The following is an 18,536-nucleotide window of genomic DNA, read 5'->3' as shown; positions in this document are numbered from 1 at the left end:
CGTCACCCATAGACTATAATGGTATCCGTTCAACAGATACCTCGATACTCTCATGACCCCAGTTCACGACGTATCCATTTAACGGATATCATTAAAAGTATATGACGACAAGTGCCACAGGTTTTTCCCGATTTATACGTCAAACGTAGGCAAAAAAAATGGGGTGTGAACATAGACTTAGCTGTACAATCAAAAATTATCCACCACTGGTATGTCAGTCATTCTAAGGGGTATATTGAATGCTGAGAGTTTCAGAGGATGGGGGGGGGGGCTTTTCAGAGGATGGGGGGGCTTTTAAGTTTATAAAGAATAACAACCAGAGGTAACCCACCACTAGTGTATACCATATATTACATTTGATGAAGGCAGGTCATGCTAGGAGTCAGAGTATATCAGGGCTTCTCAAACCGTTTCTTCCAGGGCCTCACCAGCCGAACCCTGTTGATACTATGCCAAAAGAGGGACATGTAGAGTGTCCACAGTACCGGCCACAGTACCCACAGTACAAGCCACAGTGCCCATAGTACCACCCACTAGAGTACCAGTTCATTAGACAATCCCTGTCCATATGTCCTATTAGCACACATGGACTTTATAGAGGTGTTCCCCAGCTCAGGATACCCTTCTAGGAGCCAGAATAGAGAACCAATACAGCGACTCCCACTCTCGCAGACTCAAGCTGTCCGTGTATTACATGAATGGCCATTTATCTGAACGGCGGCCATGTAATACTACAATTCCCATGCAAAAAAGGTCTGGCAGGCCGCAGCTTCCCCCGGCACAATAAGATGATTACGTGGGTATCAAGAGCTGGGCCCGTGGCCATCAGCTGATCACTGCGGCGTCAGTCTCTGATGAGACAACCCCTTTATTCACCGGCAGAGCTAATCTGGGTCTGTCAAAACCCAGCAGTTCTGCCATGTAGAAAACACCCAGTGGTCACGTGATCGTTTATGATTGCCGGGGCCAAAAGAAACATCGGCTGAATACATTTTTTTTTTTTTAAATACATAAAGTTTGGTCTCTATTTTTTTTTTTAATGAAAATTAACAAAAAGTTATAATTGTAGCATAAAATATTTTTTGTTTTATTTTGACAAATAATTCTCCCAACTACAGTGTATATCACGCATTTTCAGCAAGGCCTGCATTTAGTAGCCCAACATGGAGCTGGAGAACATTTTTACCCCTCTTTTTTTTTTTTTGCAGTTGGATTTAATGAAGAGGAAAAATTAGTGTACGTTAAACCTAAAGCCGCAGTCAATTGTTATATTTTATTAATAGAAACATTTCCTGGGATGCCATTTTCTCTGAAAAATATATGCATAATTAATTTACTGCATGCCTGAACCATAAATATTTTACCGCTTTTAGAAAATCTTGCGATTTTTTTTTGCTTTTTTTGAATATACATCTGACGCATGGATAATGATTGAGCCCAGCGAACATGAAGTGCACTGTAGTCTGTTACATTCTTGGATTGGCACTTTTAATACCACAAAACAGAGCCTCTAATTTCACAGAATCATAGACCTGAGTAGAGCCCATAACTCTTGCCGATGGTAAAAGCTCTCCAGACAGCTTTATAATTGTTGCCCTGATGATGAACTGCAAATATAAAGCAGAAAATAATCATTTTACTTGCATTTATCGGATAAGAGCTCCACTTCCAGGCGGCCGTATATAGAGATAAGCGTCTTCCAGGCAGAGTTTGTTATTTCAGCATTTCTTGCTGTACACACGGAGATGCAGCAGTGTTGGAATTGCCTGGCAGTAGATCAGCCGGTGGCACAGTGTTCATTAGAAAAAAAAAAGGAACCTTTTAGGAAAAGCTAATAATATTTGAAAAAAAAATGGCTTCCATCTGGTACATGGCAGTGATCTGCCAGCGGTCAGGCCAGCATAGTACTATCTCCCAGACATAACCTGCTTGTGCCATTCATTCTTGTCCAGTACTATATACAAGACATATACTCCTGTTGATACATAAGAACTGGCAAAGCAGTTGAAAAATTAAGGGGGGCCCATCCAGGTTTTGACTCCGTACATGATAAAACTCTGGATGCCTGCAGCCACCACTAGGGGGAGCTCCATACATATGAATTCATACAGCTACTTTTGAACTCAATGGAAGCTGTAAAAATCCTTATGCACTGAGCTCCCCCTAGAGGAGCGGATATTATAATATTCTAACATTCGCATTATAATATTATGTATTTGTTTCCTGTGCTATAATGTTGCCGTTTGGATGGTGATATTTCTTGACATATAACGTCATTATGTGTTTTATTCTTGTGCTGTCATGTGCGTGCACATGATGCCATTTTTTATTATTATGTGTATTATCCAAGTACTCATTTCAATTGTATCCCTCAGTACCAGTTGTGGACTCTCCGTGCAAGCTACGGGTTCCACCAACTCTTGGCCACAAATATGACACAGGAAGAACACCAATGCACCAGCGATGGGCTTGAGATTGCCATGTATTGCTGATGTATTATGGAATAAAGTCTTGGCATTTATCTTTAACTGCAACTTGAGTCCGGTGCATTAGCGTTCTTTCTGCATCATATTATACCTGTACTGTGACATCACTGTGTGAATTATCCCTGTACTGTGACATCACTATGTGCATTATTCCTGTACTGTGACATCACTGTGTAATTTATCCCTGTACTGTGACATCACTGTGTGATTTATCCCTGTACTGGGACATCACTGTGTGGCAATATCCCTGTACTGGGACATCACTTTGTGCATTATCCCTTTACTGTGATAGCACTGTGTGCATTATCCCTGTATTGTAACATAACTGTGTGAATTATCCCTGTACTGTGACATCACTGTGTGCATTATCCCTGTATTGTGACATCACTGTGTGAATTATCCCTGTACTGGGACATCCCAGTGTGCATTATCTCTGTACTGTGACATCACTGTGTGAATTTCCCTGTTCTATGACCTCACTTAGTAGATTATCTTTGTACTGCGATTTCACTGTATTATCCCTGTACCGTGGGCATCATTGTGTGAAGTATATGTGTACTGTGACATCACTGTGTGCTTTATCCCTGTACTGTGACATCACTGAGTGTACTGGATATTAATGTGCATATTATCCCCGTGCATTAGGAACCCAGGTGGCACAGAGCGGAAACCAATATAACAATACGTTTTTCATGTTCTGAACTCGCTGTTGAAGGTGGTCATGATGGGTTCCATGTTTGGCTATAGGCCTCAAAGGGTACTTGTTCCAAACCTTCCACTAAATCAACAGTTGTAAAGTGAAGTTCGCTTTTTAGGGTATATTGATACACAGCAGATCTTTTTACAGAAATGTTTGAGACTGTCCTATTCATGTGAATGAGGCTTGTAGAAATCTGTGCACATGGAGAAACAACCTCATTCGTGTGAAATGGATTTTCAATCACAGAAATTTCTACAATAAATCTGCAGTGTGTGAACAGATGCTTTCTTTTATTCTCTTGTCCAGATCATGCTCACATCTCCTGGTTAAACTTGATAGAAATGTGTTTTCTTGAAACTTTAACCCCTTGCCGACATACAGGTACGTCATAACTGGCAAAGGGAAGTATAGTGCAGGCTCACGGACTAAGCCCACTCTATACAAAGCGGGTGTCGGTTGTACGTTAAGGCCCTATTACACCGGCCGATTTAGCGAGCAATGATCAACGAGACAGCTTGTTGATCGGCGCTCGTTTGCTCCTGTCAGAAGGAGCTATGGATGGGGTTGAGCGGTCGTTACTCCGATCGCTCGTCCCCATACATTATGATATTTAACTTTTTTTAAAATATACGATCAGCAGATGAACGAGCGTTTGCTCGTTCATCTGCTGATCGCTGCCGTTTACACAGTGTGATTATCGGCAACGAGCGTTCTACGGATGATAGTTTGCCCGATAATTGCCCAGTGTAAAACCCCCTTTACAGTCGACACTCAAAGCAACGGGTGGAATCAGGGATGACACGGGTTCCGCTCATTTAAGCCACTCAAATGCCGCGATCAATAGCGACTGCGGCATCTAAATAGTTTGAAAGAGGGGGACGGCCTCCTCCGACCATCCATCACCCCCTCCCCCCTGGTGACGCGATCGTGGAGTGCCGATGGTTTTCATGGCAGCCTGGGGGCCTGATGAAGGCCACAGGTCTGCCATCTTTCTACTCCTATTAAGCCCTGACAAATCACGATGTACTTCAATAGAATAGTATTGCCGTATATCCAATGATCGCTGGTTCAAGTCCCCTAGGGAGACTAATAAGAAAAAAAACTTAAACTGTTTTTTTTTACTTTTTTATGTACAAAAAACCTAATATTAAAAAGGCTTCAGCTAACCACTTTTTCCCATTTTCTCTCTTAAGCAATATAAAAAAATACATATATATTTAATTGGTATATCCGTAAAAGTCCATACTATTACAATATAACATTATTTAACCCTCACAGTGAAAAACTCTGCAAGTGATTATTTTCTAGTTTTCCCAGTAAATTATATGGTACAGAAACGCCAAGACGTCCCGCAAAAAAAACAATCCGTCATACGGCTTTAACGACGGAAAAATAAAAAAGTTATGGCTTTTGGAGGGTTGGGAGGAAAAACCAAAAATGAAAAACCAAAAAAATGGCTATGGAGTCAAAAGGCTAACTAAGGGCCTGTTCACATCACCGTTCGCTTTCCGTTCCGGGTTTCTGTCAGAGGTTTCCGTCGGGTGAACCCCGCAACGGAAAGTGAAAGTGAAACCACAGCTTCCGTTTCAGTCACCATTGATATGGTGATGGAAACATCGCTAATGGTTTCCGTTCGTCAACATTCCGGCAGGTTTCCGTTTTAACGACGGAATCAATAGCGGAGTCGACTGCGCTATTGATTCCGTCGGAAAACTGGAAACCTGACGGAATCGTGACCAACGGAAACCATTAGCGATGTTTCCGTCACCATTGATATCAATGGTGACTGAAACGGAAGCTGTGGTTTCACTTTCACTTTCCGTTGCGGGGTTCACCCGCCGGAAACCTCCGATGGAACCCAGGAACGGAAAGCGAATGGTGATGTGAACAGGCCCTAATTATAAATGAAGTAAAGAAACATGTTTCCACTCACTGACTGCAAACAGAGATTTTAAAAACAGTTAAGAACAGAAGCCCAAAATAGATCAGTACAGTGTGAATACATTCTGCAGCATTGTACACAGAATACATCAATTCAAACACACAATTGAATTTTCTTATCTACATCCCGGCTGAGAAGAGAAGCCGAAGAATCGCCACACAAGAATGATTGACAGAACGTTTCCTTGAGGACACGCCCACAAGCGCACAAGATTAATGATCTGATGTAACCGTAGGAGTAAAAGACAATGCAGGCAATTATTGCTCAGCTAAACTCAATCCTGCGTATGAGGAATTAATTCATCATAATCCCGCACTGTATGAGAGACGTGGAAGTCCATGACAAATCCGAGCTCCATATATTTTTATTAAGGGCACTGAGCTAAACTACGGCACTTTGTCATTCTAACAACGAAATCAATACAGACATTGAGGGAAAGCAATGCAGGAGAATGTTCCGCAAAAGCCGGGGGAGGCCGCGTACAATAGAAAGGATTCTACTTGTGTTTAAATTACTGCTAGAAAATGGAAATCCAAGTAACGAAACGGATTATTGGAAATAAAATCTTAAATTTTAAATAATCCAAATATACCACCCCATCTGAATAAATAGTGAGGGTCTCCAGTCACTGCTGCAGTCCCGTTCAAGTGTATGGAGCTGAGCTGCAATACCAGGCACAGCCTAAAGACAAGAGTGGCGCTGTTTATGGGAAAAAATAAATAAATCTGACTTTTTTTTTCCTAACCTCAGACAACCCCTTTAAGGACCATTGTCTGACAAGGAGAGTGACATAAAAAAAATTGCTTGGCACCACGGTGATCAATCCGGGAATACGTACACTAATTATGCAAGAATAGAAAATGTCTTTGGGAAATTCCCAGTTTGTTTAAAGACGCTTTCCTTTATAAGATTATTATTTTAAAGAAGGCTATGTAGGATTTGATTTATAGAAGGACTAAATATAACATGTCGAACATATTTTTGACGTGGTATAATATCGGAAAAAAATAATGTAGGTATCGATCCGATATAATGATCCTGTGCATATGCCATAAAGGTCTGTCATAACCCCGCTAATACATTGGTGGTCTATGGAGTCGCCTGGTATACCTCTTTAAGAAATGGCTCCCTCCTTTGTGTGTCTCTATAGCCTTTTAATTATAAGCAAATTCTCCTTCGCCACTTTCATACAAACATCGAAATTTCATTAGCCCGACTCTTCTGAGCACTTCCCCTGCTCCCGGCTTCTGCTTTCGTCCATTACCATTTCCGTTGTTATATCCGTGACTGTTCACACTTAGTAACTGCTGTATATATTGGAGCATTCATCTTATTAGATTTACAAATTGCCGCCCTGTTGTTGTGAGCCGACCTTTCCTTGTGGCACATGTAAACGTGTAAAGGCGTAGAAGCGCTAGACAGCAACTTGCCGGCTCCAAAACTGTACTTTTTTTATTAAACTTTTTTTTGGTTTTAGGTTTTTATTGGTCTTTTTTTCTCCAGGATACAACCTGAAATAAGCGAATACGGCACGAGAGAGATGTTTAAGAGATGATATTACAGGCAGTTTAGATAGAAGGAGCCAAGATTTAACGCTACGTCTTTCAAGGAGAAAATGTAGATTAAGAATTCATTGGCATTCATAAAGATTAACCACATTATGCAGGAACATTATTCACATGGAGTTCATGAGTTATGGATTAAGGCAGATGATTGCTTTTGTTGACGGAAGGTGCAGGACAGTGGTTATGATTCATAGTCGCAAAGATAAAGAACTTTTAAAGACGCCGTACGGGACTTGTATTATTCGCCAAAACAATAACCCAGAGTATCTGTAATAAGTTAGTCAGTTACCATGTAATGCGCCGATCATTATCAGCACAGGACATCGTAGCTTTGGCACCACGTGTATACGTCTTTGTCAATTCGTATACATCAAACCCAACCGCTTGGTTAAATCCATTGTGGCCGCCTCTTTGGCTTTGATATTTGGTGAAAGATGAAGCTTCTTCACTGCACTCTCACTATATTAAGGTGCAGGAACTAAGAGTAGTTAAAGGGTTATTCCCATCTTACGCATTTAAGGCAAATCCACAGGATAGGCCATAAGGGTCTGACATATATGTTCCCAGCTTTGGGAGTCGCACCTACCTCGAGAACAGGGTTCCCCTGACCCTGCACCCGCATTATACGGCGGCCGCTGTCCACCGCATGGAGGCGGCGACTGTGTGGAGAGGTCGGTGGGTTTTTACAGAAACAGTGTAGATCGTTGCGCTTTGCCGTTTCCGTTATTACCATATAGGTGAATGGCAGTTACGGAAGCAGCGTAGCATTTTGGGAAATAGTGTAGCTCGCTGTGCTATGCCGTTTCTGTGACTTCCATTCACTTCTTTGGAAGTCCCGGCAGAGAAAGTTACGTGGTTTCCGTAAGCCCGGCCACCTCTCTAAACAGTCTCCACCTTGATGTGGCCACCCCACATGCAGGGAAGGGAGACCCCTGTTTTCGGGTGCGGGTGCCTAAGCTAGGACCTGCATCTTTCAGACATTTATGGCATATCATGTGGATATGCCATAATTGTCTAAGATGGAAATACATAATAAGTACAGCCCTCTGCTAATCAGCTGTTATCGCCAGAGGAAGCTGCGGGTGGTCATATAGGGGAAATATTATACTACACAGAGCCAATTCAAATGAATGGGTGGCCATATAATACACAGCCAACCCGTTCTCCAATGGTTTCCACTCTGGCTACTAGAGTGGAGTTCCGAGCATGACTGGCATCCATATGCAATAATAGGGAATATGAAAAGGGATGTACAGATAGGGAAACCCCAGCAAAGACCACCACCTCCACCTTAACTCATCTTCTGGTATGTCAGGGACATTTCAGCAGCCGTGTGAGCTGTGTCCGCCATCAATACGGAGAATGCAGAAGTCAATGGTTCATAATAAAGTACCCAAAAAATGCACAAAATGTTCTACACACAATGTACTAAAACAACGCACTTTCTAAAGAAGTACAGTGTGGGAGGTTGCAGGCGAAGAAATCTATGAATGGTTGTTGCCGCTCCTTCTGAGAATTGTTTGGGTCTCTGTGCCATATCAGATAAGTTAAAGGGGTTGTCCCAGGTTAGAAACCGAAGAACTTTGTGCCATAGGCTATGTGTGGTATTACAGCTAAGCCCCATTCACTTGAATCGGGATAAGCCGCAATACAGCCCAATACAGCTTACAATTAGTCACATAGTGGACAGGTCACTCCGCTCCTGCCAATTCCATCATTCCCATCATCTAATCGGCCATAGGGAGTCCTCATAACCCAGTACCAGACTTATGTTGGATAATGCCCTGTGCAGTACCTTCGCTTGGTGACCCCCCCACTTAAGATGTAAAGTCATATAGTGTACAAATAAGGCCCCTTTCATACTGTGTTTTCCCTTTATATTTGACATATACATCGGGAAAACTCTCCATACATATGTCAAACGTACCCAAAGGCTTCTATTAAACCGACGAAGGTGAAAAGTGTACTTTGGCCTCCCAAAACAACGGTCAGGGATACCGTAGTTTTCATTATTTTTTTTGCTGGATAGACTAGTGTAGTAGACTACGCTATTCTATCTAGAGGCAGTGAAAGCCGACTATGTTAAACGGATCCGTAAAATCAATGGCTTTTCATGGCATATGTGTTAAAAGGATGCCATTATAGCCTACCGGTGAGAGATGTGTTAAATAGATGCCTAACAGTTGCACCCGTAACCCATAAACTATTATGGTATCCGTCTATTGGTCACGACATGAAAAGGGTCAAGAGAGTTCATGACGTATCCATAAAACTGATCCCTTAATAGCCAATCGGTAGACGTCGGTAGCATTTCCCAGAGTATGTCAAACGGAGACCATTAAACTCAGTGTGAAGAGCGCCTAACCTTACCCAACGGTGCATACAAGCACCATAAAGTATGGTAACAAACTAACACTCCCACACAGATGTCTAAATGACAATGCTATACAGTGCCGCCACCACCAGACACTGCAAAAATAACATACTGTACAGTGCCAATAAAGCAGTGACACACAATGTAAATAGCACCATAGAGTGCTCAAATAATAGTGACGAAAATACAGATCGATGCATAAAGTAATAAAAAAAATAGTGCTATACAATATTTTAGTATGTGTTAGGGTGACAAGAGGTGGGTGTCAGGCCATTTGAAGTACTGCCTTCAGTAGGGTTGGCTGGAGCACCCTGTGTAACTAAAATTGGTTTCACACCCCTAAGGCTGGCTGTGGTGATATCATCAATAACCATATGTGATTGGTTACAGGATGGTTCCATCCACTTCTATTTATCAGGGGGTTGTCCGAAAATTAAATGTTATCTTCTAAACACAGGATAGGTGATAACGTGCAGATCTGTAGGGGTCCCACCGCTGGAACCTCCACAGATCAGAAAAATGTAGGTCCCGTTCCTCCGAATTAATGGAGAGGCAGGTCGAGCATGTGCCCTGCTGCTCCATTCATTCTCTAAGGCACTGCCAGACATAGCCTAAGTGCTGTACTCGGCTATCTTTGGCAGTCCTATAGACCATGAATAGAGCAGCACTGCGCACGCTCGAACTGCCGCTCCATTCATTTGGAGGAACAGGACCCTGTTTTCGTGATCGGTGGAGGTTCCAGCGGTCGGACCCCCACCGATCAGCATGTTATCACCTATCCTGTGTTTGGGACAACCCCTTTAATATAAGTTGCTAATGGATTAACAGTATGGGTATGTGCACACACACTAATTACGTCCGTAATTGACGGACGTATTTCGGCCGCAAGTCCCGGACCGAACACAGTGCAGGGAGCCGGGCTCCTAGCATCATACTTATGTACGATGCTAGGAGTCCCTGCCTCGCTGCAGGACAACTGTCCCGTACTGTAATCATGTTTTCAGTACAGGACAGTTGTCCTGCAGCGAGGCAGGGACTCCTAGCGTCGTACATAACTATGATGCTAGGAGCCCGGCTCCCTGCACTGTGTTCGGTCCGGGACTTGCGGCTGAAATACGTCCGTCAATTACGGACGTAATTAGTGTGTGTGCACATACCCTATGTAAAAAGTGAAGACTACTGGTCTCTGATACTAGTCAAAACGTAATAAAAATGAACAACAAAAAAATATTGGTTGTGCACATAAACAGTCCTCATAAAATATATGAATACGGTGCGCCTCTTCCAACAATGAAACTTTAAATAGGGCAGCTCACTTAATATGTAAACTCATTTTCCTCCAGCTCAGCATAGCGAGTGATTTACATGCATTTCACAGTATTCTGCAACATCAGGGAAATTAATCAAAGACGACACAATCATCAATATGCAGTCTTACATCTAAAGTGGCAATAAAATGTTTTAGTTGAAATTGCCGTATAAATAACTGCTAAGAGAAGTAGTATTGACTTGTAAATGGGGAAAACTAGATTCTGGAAGAAAAGAAAAAAATTTAATAAATTGTTCTGAAAGAAGGGCTCAGGGGTAAAAGTTTAAAACAATACAAAGTGATGGTCACGGGGGCGGTGGATAATGAAACGGTCACAGGGCCTGCAGGGGGTGGTGTGGACCCACTTTGTCATCAAGGGAATTCACGTAGGGCTAAACCGGGGAACCCCTATACAGGGATCTGGACTTCGCTGCAGGGGAACCCCAGGTTGCTACCCCCAGCATAGTCTGCCTTGGTGATGGCCAATGTAAACAGGCGTAGTACTAAATCAATAGACAGTGTGCGGGGTCAGCTATAGCAAACATCAGGGCAGGCGGCAAACAGAGCTCACTCTTGGTCGAGCAAAAGGTCAAGGCAGGAAGCAAAGGTTCATGATGGGTCACTAGCAAGACGTCAGGACAGGCAAAGATAGTCAAAAAGTACAGGAAGAGGTCAATCACAAGAAATCCAAGAAAGTAATGGCAGGGAATCTCTTGACAAGACAGGAAGGACCTAAGAGGTCAAGGAAAAGGTATACAGGAAAGGAAGGACCCTTTATATCCAGGCAAAGCTGGGTGGACAGAAGCCAGACCAGAGCGTCGGTGGTGTGGGAGGCGGAGATCACAGGAGAGGAGCGGTGCCGGCCAGGATTTGTTTTTCCTACTGCGCATACGTATCGCTTCCTACATTAAAAAAAGGAAAAGTAAATAAATGCAGAAAAAGACTGATCAGTTAAAAATTTGCGTAGAACAGATGCCAAATTGAAAAAAAAAACGGAAGGAACAGTTTCCCTTCCGTTTGTATTAGTTAAGCATCCATTTGTATGTCCATTTCCGTTAAAATTGACGACGCATCAGTTAAAAACCCACTGCGTTTGCAGTGTCCATTTACGTTACGCACCAGGAAAGCTCTCGGCTTATATTTAAAACCTATCCCTAGGCCCCCATTCGCCTAATGGAGAAGCATACATCGGGGATACGCGCTCTGAACAGAGGCATCCAGTAAAAATATGCATACCGCGCAGTATACTTTTTTTTTTAACATGAGAGTCTATGTATGCCGGATGCCACTGTATGCCTATACACTGGCATCTGTCAGAGATATATGTCGGAGGTTTCCAATGGGGAATAGAGCTAGAGCCAGTACCATCTCTGTCTGCTGGGAGGGCAGTGGGATGATCATTCTCTCAATATTCTCCTGAGAGAATAAGGCCCCATGCACACGAAACTAAATCCACGGGAGAATTGCGGCCCCTTTCATTCCTATGGGCACGACCGTGGTTTCCAGGCTCATAGGAAATAATGGACGCGGCCAGGTGCACGGCCCGCGATCTGCGGGCGGCTCGCGGGTGTAACTCTGCGGGCAGCTCGCGGGTGCAACTCCGCGGGAGGCCGACCCTAAAATCACGGGCGTGCACGTGGCTACGGTCGCGTGTATGAGGCCTTAGGCCCTATGCACATGACTGTATCCGTAATCACGGTCCGTGATTACGGGTACGGCCGACCGTGGACAGTCATCCGCATTTGAGGACCGTTCCATTATAAAGTATGGGAGCCCAGTCTGTAAAATAAAAAAATAGGACATGTCCTATTCTTTACAGACGGTTACTACTTGCCGTAATATAAATATACGGGCAGTTGTCCGTTGGCCATAGAAATTAATGGGTCCGTAATTATGGACGAAATCTACAGTCGTGGAAATGGGGCCCAACTGTGTGATAATCTGTCTAATAACCAGTAACTCTGATAGTAGTTTGTGTTTCCCCCTGTGGAGAGCATGTGTGGAATATTCCATGTCGTTTTATCATACAGGAAGTTCTGGTGCCTGTGTAAGTGACACAAGGTTATCCCATTGACTCAAGTAGAAAAAGTGTGTCAATGAAGCCGGATTCAGACTATTGCTATGTAACGGCTCCAGTGTGATATATTCATAGAAGAGGCAACAAAAAGAACAGGTGAGAGACTGACACATGGAATTTCTTACGTTTCCTTTCAAACAGATAAGATACCTGAAACAAATAAGTAGTAAATAAATAAAAAATGTCCGACATCGCTGGACTGTGGGAAGACAATTTGGGTCAACAATCTATAGTTAGTAGGGCATAAAATGTAAAAATTAGTCTTTATTTTTTCGAATAAGATAAACATATTCTACATAAGCGATTATTTATACGTTATTATTTTTTCACTATGCAATGAAATGAACATGCTTAAAAAGGACAATGACATAACGTATAACTTTTTTTTATGCCAACTTCTGGTATTTCATTTTCACAAAAATAATAAGACAAATTTCATGTTTTTCCTTTTTCTATTGATTTGGGATCACTCTGAGTGCACACCTACTGCGTCCCAAAAGGTACATTACACAGCAGTCAGCCCCACCTGCTGCTAGATCCTGTTCACTTATTTAGTTTAGGACACACTGTCACATCTACCGAGAACATAATCCACTAATTATAAATAATTATTCATTGTACAGATAAGGAGCACACTGTGTGGTAGAATAATAAGGAACAATTAGATGTCACAAGGCCTGGAAGGAAATTGAAGCCATAATTTAAGGTCTCCTTCCACCGAGATAGGATATCTAGAACATGGCAGTGAAGGAGAATGGAGAACTTCCTGGGAGAAGCGCTGCCAAGGCTAGGAGAAGTTTTAAATTAGACTGCCCACCTCAAACATTATGATCTTAAAGTTTGGAGCCATACAAAAATAATTTGGTGCAATTTTCTAAACAAATATTGGGTTTTAACTTTTAACCTTCGCTCCTTCTAGAATCCATTCCTACTTTTTGGTGGAAAAATTGCATAAGAAAAGCCAGCTAAAATATGACATGTGAACATGGCTTAAAGTGGTGGTCCTCTATCTATATGGAGCTAATATAGGAGGTGACCCTATACATGCCAGAGCAGACCACTTTCACAAAATGGTACGTTTGGAGGACTGCTGGCATCCATGCAGTACACATTTGAGGGTGGAACCTCTTTAAGGAGGAACATTCTTTACAAAGTTAAAAAAATATAGGGTAACCCATGCATTCTCTTATTGGTGTTTCTCAATCCTTGTGTCATGCACCGCCCCCTCAGACATAACATAGTGAATCAGTTTTGCTTGGAGTGTTCCTTTGAAGGGGTTGTCTTTAGAAACAAACAATGTTCCCTATTAGTACATCATAGAGGTGAGCATATGGGCATCATAAGCGTGCTTGGGACCCCCCTCTAGGAGCCAGAATGGAGAGTCGCTCTGAACGAGTGGCTCCTGTTCTGTCGGAATCAAGCCACTTGTATTACAAGGACAGCCATTCATCTGAATGGCAGCCATGTAATACTATATTTTCCCTGCAGCCACTGCAAAGAAAATGCCTGGCTGGCCGTGGCTCCCCCCAGCAAAATCAACAGTTTGCCAAGGGTACAGGGAGCGGGACCTGGAGGAATGCAGGGATCGCCCCAGGGGCGGCATTCTAAAAGGGGCTGTCTTTCATGTGACAACCTCTTTAAAAAAGTTGTCTAGACAATATGGCGTAAGAAAAGATAGCAACACAGTCATTTTTGGTGAAGAAATTCCCTCCAAAACTTGTTTTCTATCCCGCCATTTATTACCACTACCCATACATCCATCTAAGCACTATGTGTCATCTCTGATGTAAGTTTGATGACGTCATCTTTATTTTCTAGTGGTCATGCAGTCTTCCTAATTTAGACCCTATCGTTTACACCAGTCCCCTCCTAAAAATACAAAAATGACCTGAGCAATCCTGAGTGTGATTGTTGCATTCAAACGGTGAAGACTTTTTCCATTCTATGATCTGCGCCCCAGCTGGTCACCGCCTGAATCTCTCGAGCAGGCCTATCCCTGCTGATGTGAGAAAAGATTGTACATTTACCCAGCACGGGTCCTTCCTTACATCTCAGCACGGGAACTCAGACATGGATTGCAAAACCAACCACCACGCTGGGTAACCCGCGTATTTGACACATGAACATAGTAAACCGATGATCAAATCACAGCACGCAGCTGCTTCTTAAATGATCTATCAATACACCGCCAATAGCAATACACCACAAACACGGTCTTTATCCATCAGCATCTGTTTTATACTCCTGCTAAGTAATCAAAAAGAATAGAAACGAGAATGAATTGGTTTTTAAAAACAAGCAAAAGGAAGGGGTTAATAATTTATGAATTATTATACCCAATTACTACTAAATGCACGATGCAGAGCAAGTTCATTCTGTAACTATATTGGAGGAAATGGTCCACCTTGTGCTTAAACAGAAACTGCAGGGAGGCATCAAATCTCCTGTCAAACACTCATACATCCCAAAAATAAAAAAAATAAGCAGTTGGAGGTCTTGTTCCCTTTCTGGCACTGGAATGGAAGCTCTGGCGGCATGCGTCAATACGCACCAACAATTCTTAGGCGAGACAAGGCCTTGGAGATCTGCATGTGTTAGGCCTCATGCACACGGCCGGCCGCCGACACCCGCGGGCCGCATATTCATGCCGTGTTCCCATACAAAGTATGGGAGCACGGCCCGCAAAATCTGAAAAGTATGACATGCTCCATATTTCCCGGTAAGGTTCTATGGCACGGACACCCTTCCGTAGCGATACGGAAAGGTCTCCGCGGCTAATAGAACCGGACGGGTCCGTTATTGCGGACCGGATGCGCTCATATGACCGCTTCATACAGGGGTCCACCTGCATGGAGTGAAATAAGGGGCCTATGGGCCTCCTCAGCTTCCAGACGCTTTAGCACTACACGACAAGCCACCACAAAGTCAACCCTTATGAATTTGCGTAAGGGCTGTTATATCCTTCTGGTTCATGTCATTTTAAGTCAACTATAAATTGTGCACACACACAGCATGTAATAAAGCAATAAGGAATAATACATAAGCCAAAATAATTTACAATTAATATAGATTGTATATTATATTACACAATATGTATATTAATTGTATATTATATTACACGTGTGGTAATTATACCAGGGGTCGTCTTTCTTTCAGCCCATTGTCTCATTTAAAGCAAATGATTATGCGAGACACATGGCTATGTTCCTCTTGAACTTTAAGACTATTCTCGGAGGCTTTTACCTAATTTATTAATTCAAAAGAAACCGGGCAAACATAACTTTCAGGAAATTAAATACCAAACCGAAAAAGCTCATCAATTGATGGCGGATATAACAGAAAGGCATAAACACAATTTTTCTGGTTCATTTAAGCTACGACAGTGCGGTAGAACTTGTCTTTACCAATCGTAGAGCTCGCAAATACTTAAAGGCTAATAAAGCATAAAAACTATCTGGACGTGATTAATTCTAATGTGTGAGCAGCAGGGAAGACAGCCTTAAAAGGGAAAAAGGCCCGTGTTTTATGGTGTAATAGTGACTAATGTTTCTTATGCAATAAGGAGAACGCACACCCCGGGATGGTTTTAAAGGGTTCATTCAGTTCAGAAAATCCTAAACACCGTTCTACTGCTCTGTGTTGTGGCTGAAGCATGTGATTTCCGACCATGAATTACGGAAACAGCATATCTTGCTGAGCCAAGCTGTTTCCGTAACTCCCATAGTATTGAATTGCAGTTACGAAAGCAGCGTAGCATGTGAGCTACGCTGTTTCCGTAACTACCATTCAATTCTACATGACTTAACGGGAACAGCGTAGCTCAGCGAGCTATGCTGTTTCCGTAATTCATGGTCGGAAATCACATGCTTCAGCCACAACACAGAGCAGTAGAACGGGGTAAAGGGGGCCTCGTTCTAGAGATAGGTGCGGGTCCCAGATTTAGGAGACCCATCTATCTGACATTTATGACATATCCTGTGGATATGTCATAAATGTCCCTGATGGGAAAACCCCTTTAAGACTATGGATGCTCAAGAGCACAGACAAAAGTACGGGCACTCCATAAAGTCAGCTGTTATCTTCTGAAGACATAGTCCGCAAGAGCTGAAAGCCATGCTTGACATGGTTCTCGGCTCTAGATAATAGACAGGTGTCCTAATCATCTGTATTAAATTACTTTAGTAGTTTAGTCTCAAAAAAATATTCCTGAGGAGTTAATGGCTTCTGTATGGACAACTTCACAACCCATTTTTTTATTTGTATTGTCCCAATGCATCTAAAATGAAAAATGAAGCAATTTTGGATTGGTCTTGATTAAAATTTCCTAATGTTTGGTTCTACAACGCCTATGCAAACCTATGTATCTCCATGGTAACAGACAACAAACTAACCCTGTGTAGCCTGATTCTGCAGTCATGTTGTCATCAGTCCTCTACCTCTTGCTAACTTACATTCCTTAGGTTAGCAACAAGTTCGGGTCAGATGAACAGACATTAAAAAAAAAAAAAAGTAGACTGCAGGATCAGACTAGAAAAGGGTCTGTTTGCGGTCTGTTACCATGGAGACAGCTAGGATTACATGGGATCTGTATAATGCAAATGATGGGAAATTATTAGCATCTACTGCAAAAGTGTTTCATTTGCCCTTTTAGATGTATTGAGACAATAAAAATTTGGTTGTGAAGTTGTACATGGCCTTTAAATTCAGACCAATAGACCACATTGAATTACTGTAGAGCAGATGTGACCTGTGCACGAGACTCTTCAGGTGTTGTACGGTTGCCTCAGCAACGATACCACCCAGTGTTCACCCTGCGCCTCTACACGTCCTATGTCAGATCAGGCTGTAGAGTTGCATTGCAAAGACACTTTCAAAGGGGTGGGATCTGGCTGGTTCTTCTGAACCGGTTGTTAAAATTACAGCTGGTTTGGAGAACTGGGTTGAAGCGGGTACCCGGAACTGGTCCCCTGCACTCTATGCCCTTAGGACGCGGATACAATTGATTTGCCCAACGCTGCCTGGCAAGGCACAGGATGCCTCGCCATTCGGCGCTTTAGCAATGATACAGTCAGCGGGATATCGTCATTGTGCCGCTGCGTCGTTCCGGTAGTTGAGGCCTGGTGTCACTGGAGGACGGCGCGGGAACGGGGGACAGATGAGCATGTCATTTTTTTTGTTTTTTTCTTTTACAGTGGGTAGTGTTGGGTGCACTATCTACAGGGGACCCCTATCTACAGGGGACTCTACAGGGGGACTGCTATATACAGGGGGTTCCACGGGGAGCACTATCTACAGGAGGCTCTACGAGGGGCACTATCTACAGGGGACATTGTGATTGGCACTTTCTACAGGGGGCTCTGTGTGTGTGGTGCTTTACAGTGTTAGACACACTTTTATTCATGGGCACAGTGTATGGTGCTATTATAGTCAGGGGCATATAGTATGGAACTATGAGAATTTTATCTTCGTTTATAGGTACAGAAATGTTGGAAAAGTGAGCAGTCGAAGACATCTGAGAGGCAAACTCTATAGAAATAGGTCGTGGCCAAGAGGCGTTGTCGTGATGATTTGGATCGGACAGAAAAGAGAAAAAAAGAACGGCTCCAATCTGAGAAGACGTCACTGGTAAGTTACTAAATGTAAATGTTTATTCTCCTTGTGACTGATCAGTACTGTAGTCACTGTAGGATCTGCAGTGAGATGATGGGTATATTGTTCTTTTTTGTGAAACAGCAACTCCAAGCATATCCTTAGCATTGTTCAGGACATACTGTGAGCTGTAGTTTTATGCCGTAAAAAACGTATATGGCAGATGATCTCTTTACTGAGCTATATTTGTGCTTGTGCTGTATTAATGTACTGATGTTGGTTCTGGTATTCTGGTATTGTATTTATGTACGGAGGTTGGTTCTGGTATTCTTGTATTGCATTTGTGTACTGTGCCTGGTCCTGGTATTGTATTTTTGTACTGAGCTAGGTTCTGGTACTGTGTTTATGTACGGGGCTTGGTTCTGTGTATATATTATATATATATATTTATTGAGCTCGGCCCTGGTGCTGTATATATGTACGGAGTTTGGCAC

At 42.8% G+C, this 18,536-nt stretch overlaps 1 protein-coding gene across 4 annotated transcripts in view; it reads right to left on the bottom strand.

Moving 5' to 3' along the window:
• Positions 1-18,536, bottom strand: part of LOC142652141 (uncharacterized) — a 333,622-nt gene that overhangs the window by 232,092 nt on the left and 82,994 nt on the right. Inside the window, exon 9 of one of the 4 annotated variants that reach the window (XM_075827662.1) lies at positions 10,577-11,278. The exons of the other annotated variants lie outside the window; for them this stretch is intronic. Within the exon in view, the coding sequence (XP_075683777.1) occupies positions 11,117-11,278 (162 nt within the window). The 3' untranslated portion in view covers positions 10,577-11,116. Of the gene's footprint in view, positions 1-10,576; positions 11,279-18,536 lie in introns of those variants that run through there. 4 annotated transcript variants of the gene reach the window in all.

The sequence above is a fragment of the Rhinoderma darwinii genome, chromosome 5 (assembly GCF_050947455.1).
Source record: "Rhinoderma darwinii isolate aRhiDar2 chromosome 5, aRhiDar2.hap1, whole genome shotgun sequence".
In the NCBI taxonomy this organism is placed as follows: domain Eukaryota; kingdom Metazoa; phylum Chordata; class Amphibia; order Anura; family Rhinodermatidae; genus Rhinoderma; species Rhinoderma darwinii.
This window is presented reverse-complemented; position numbering and strand designations above follow the sequence as displayed.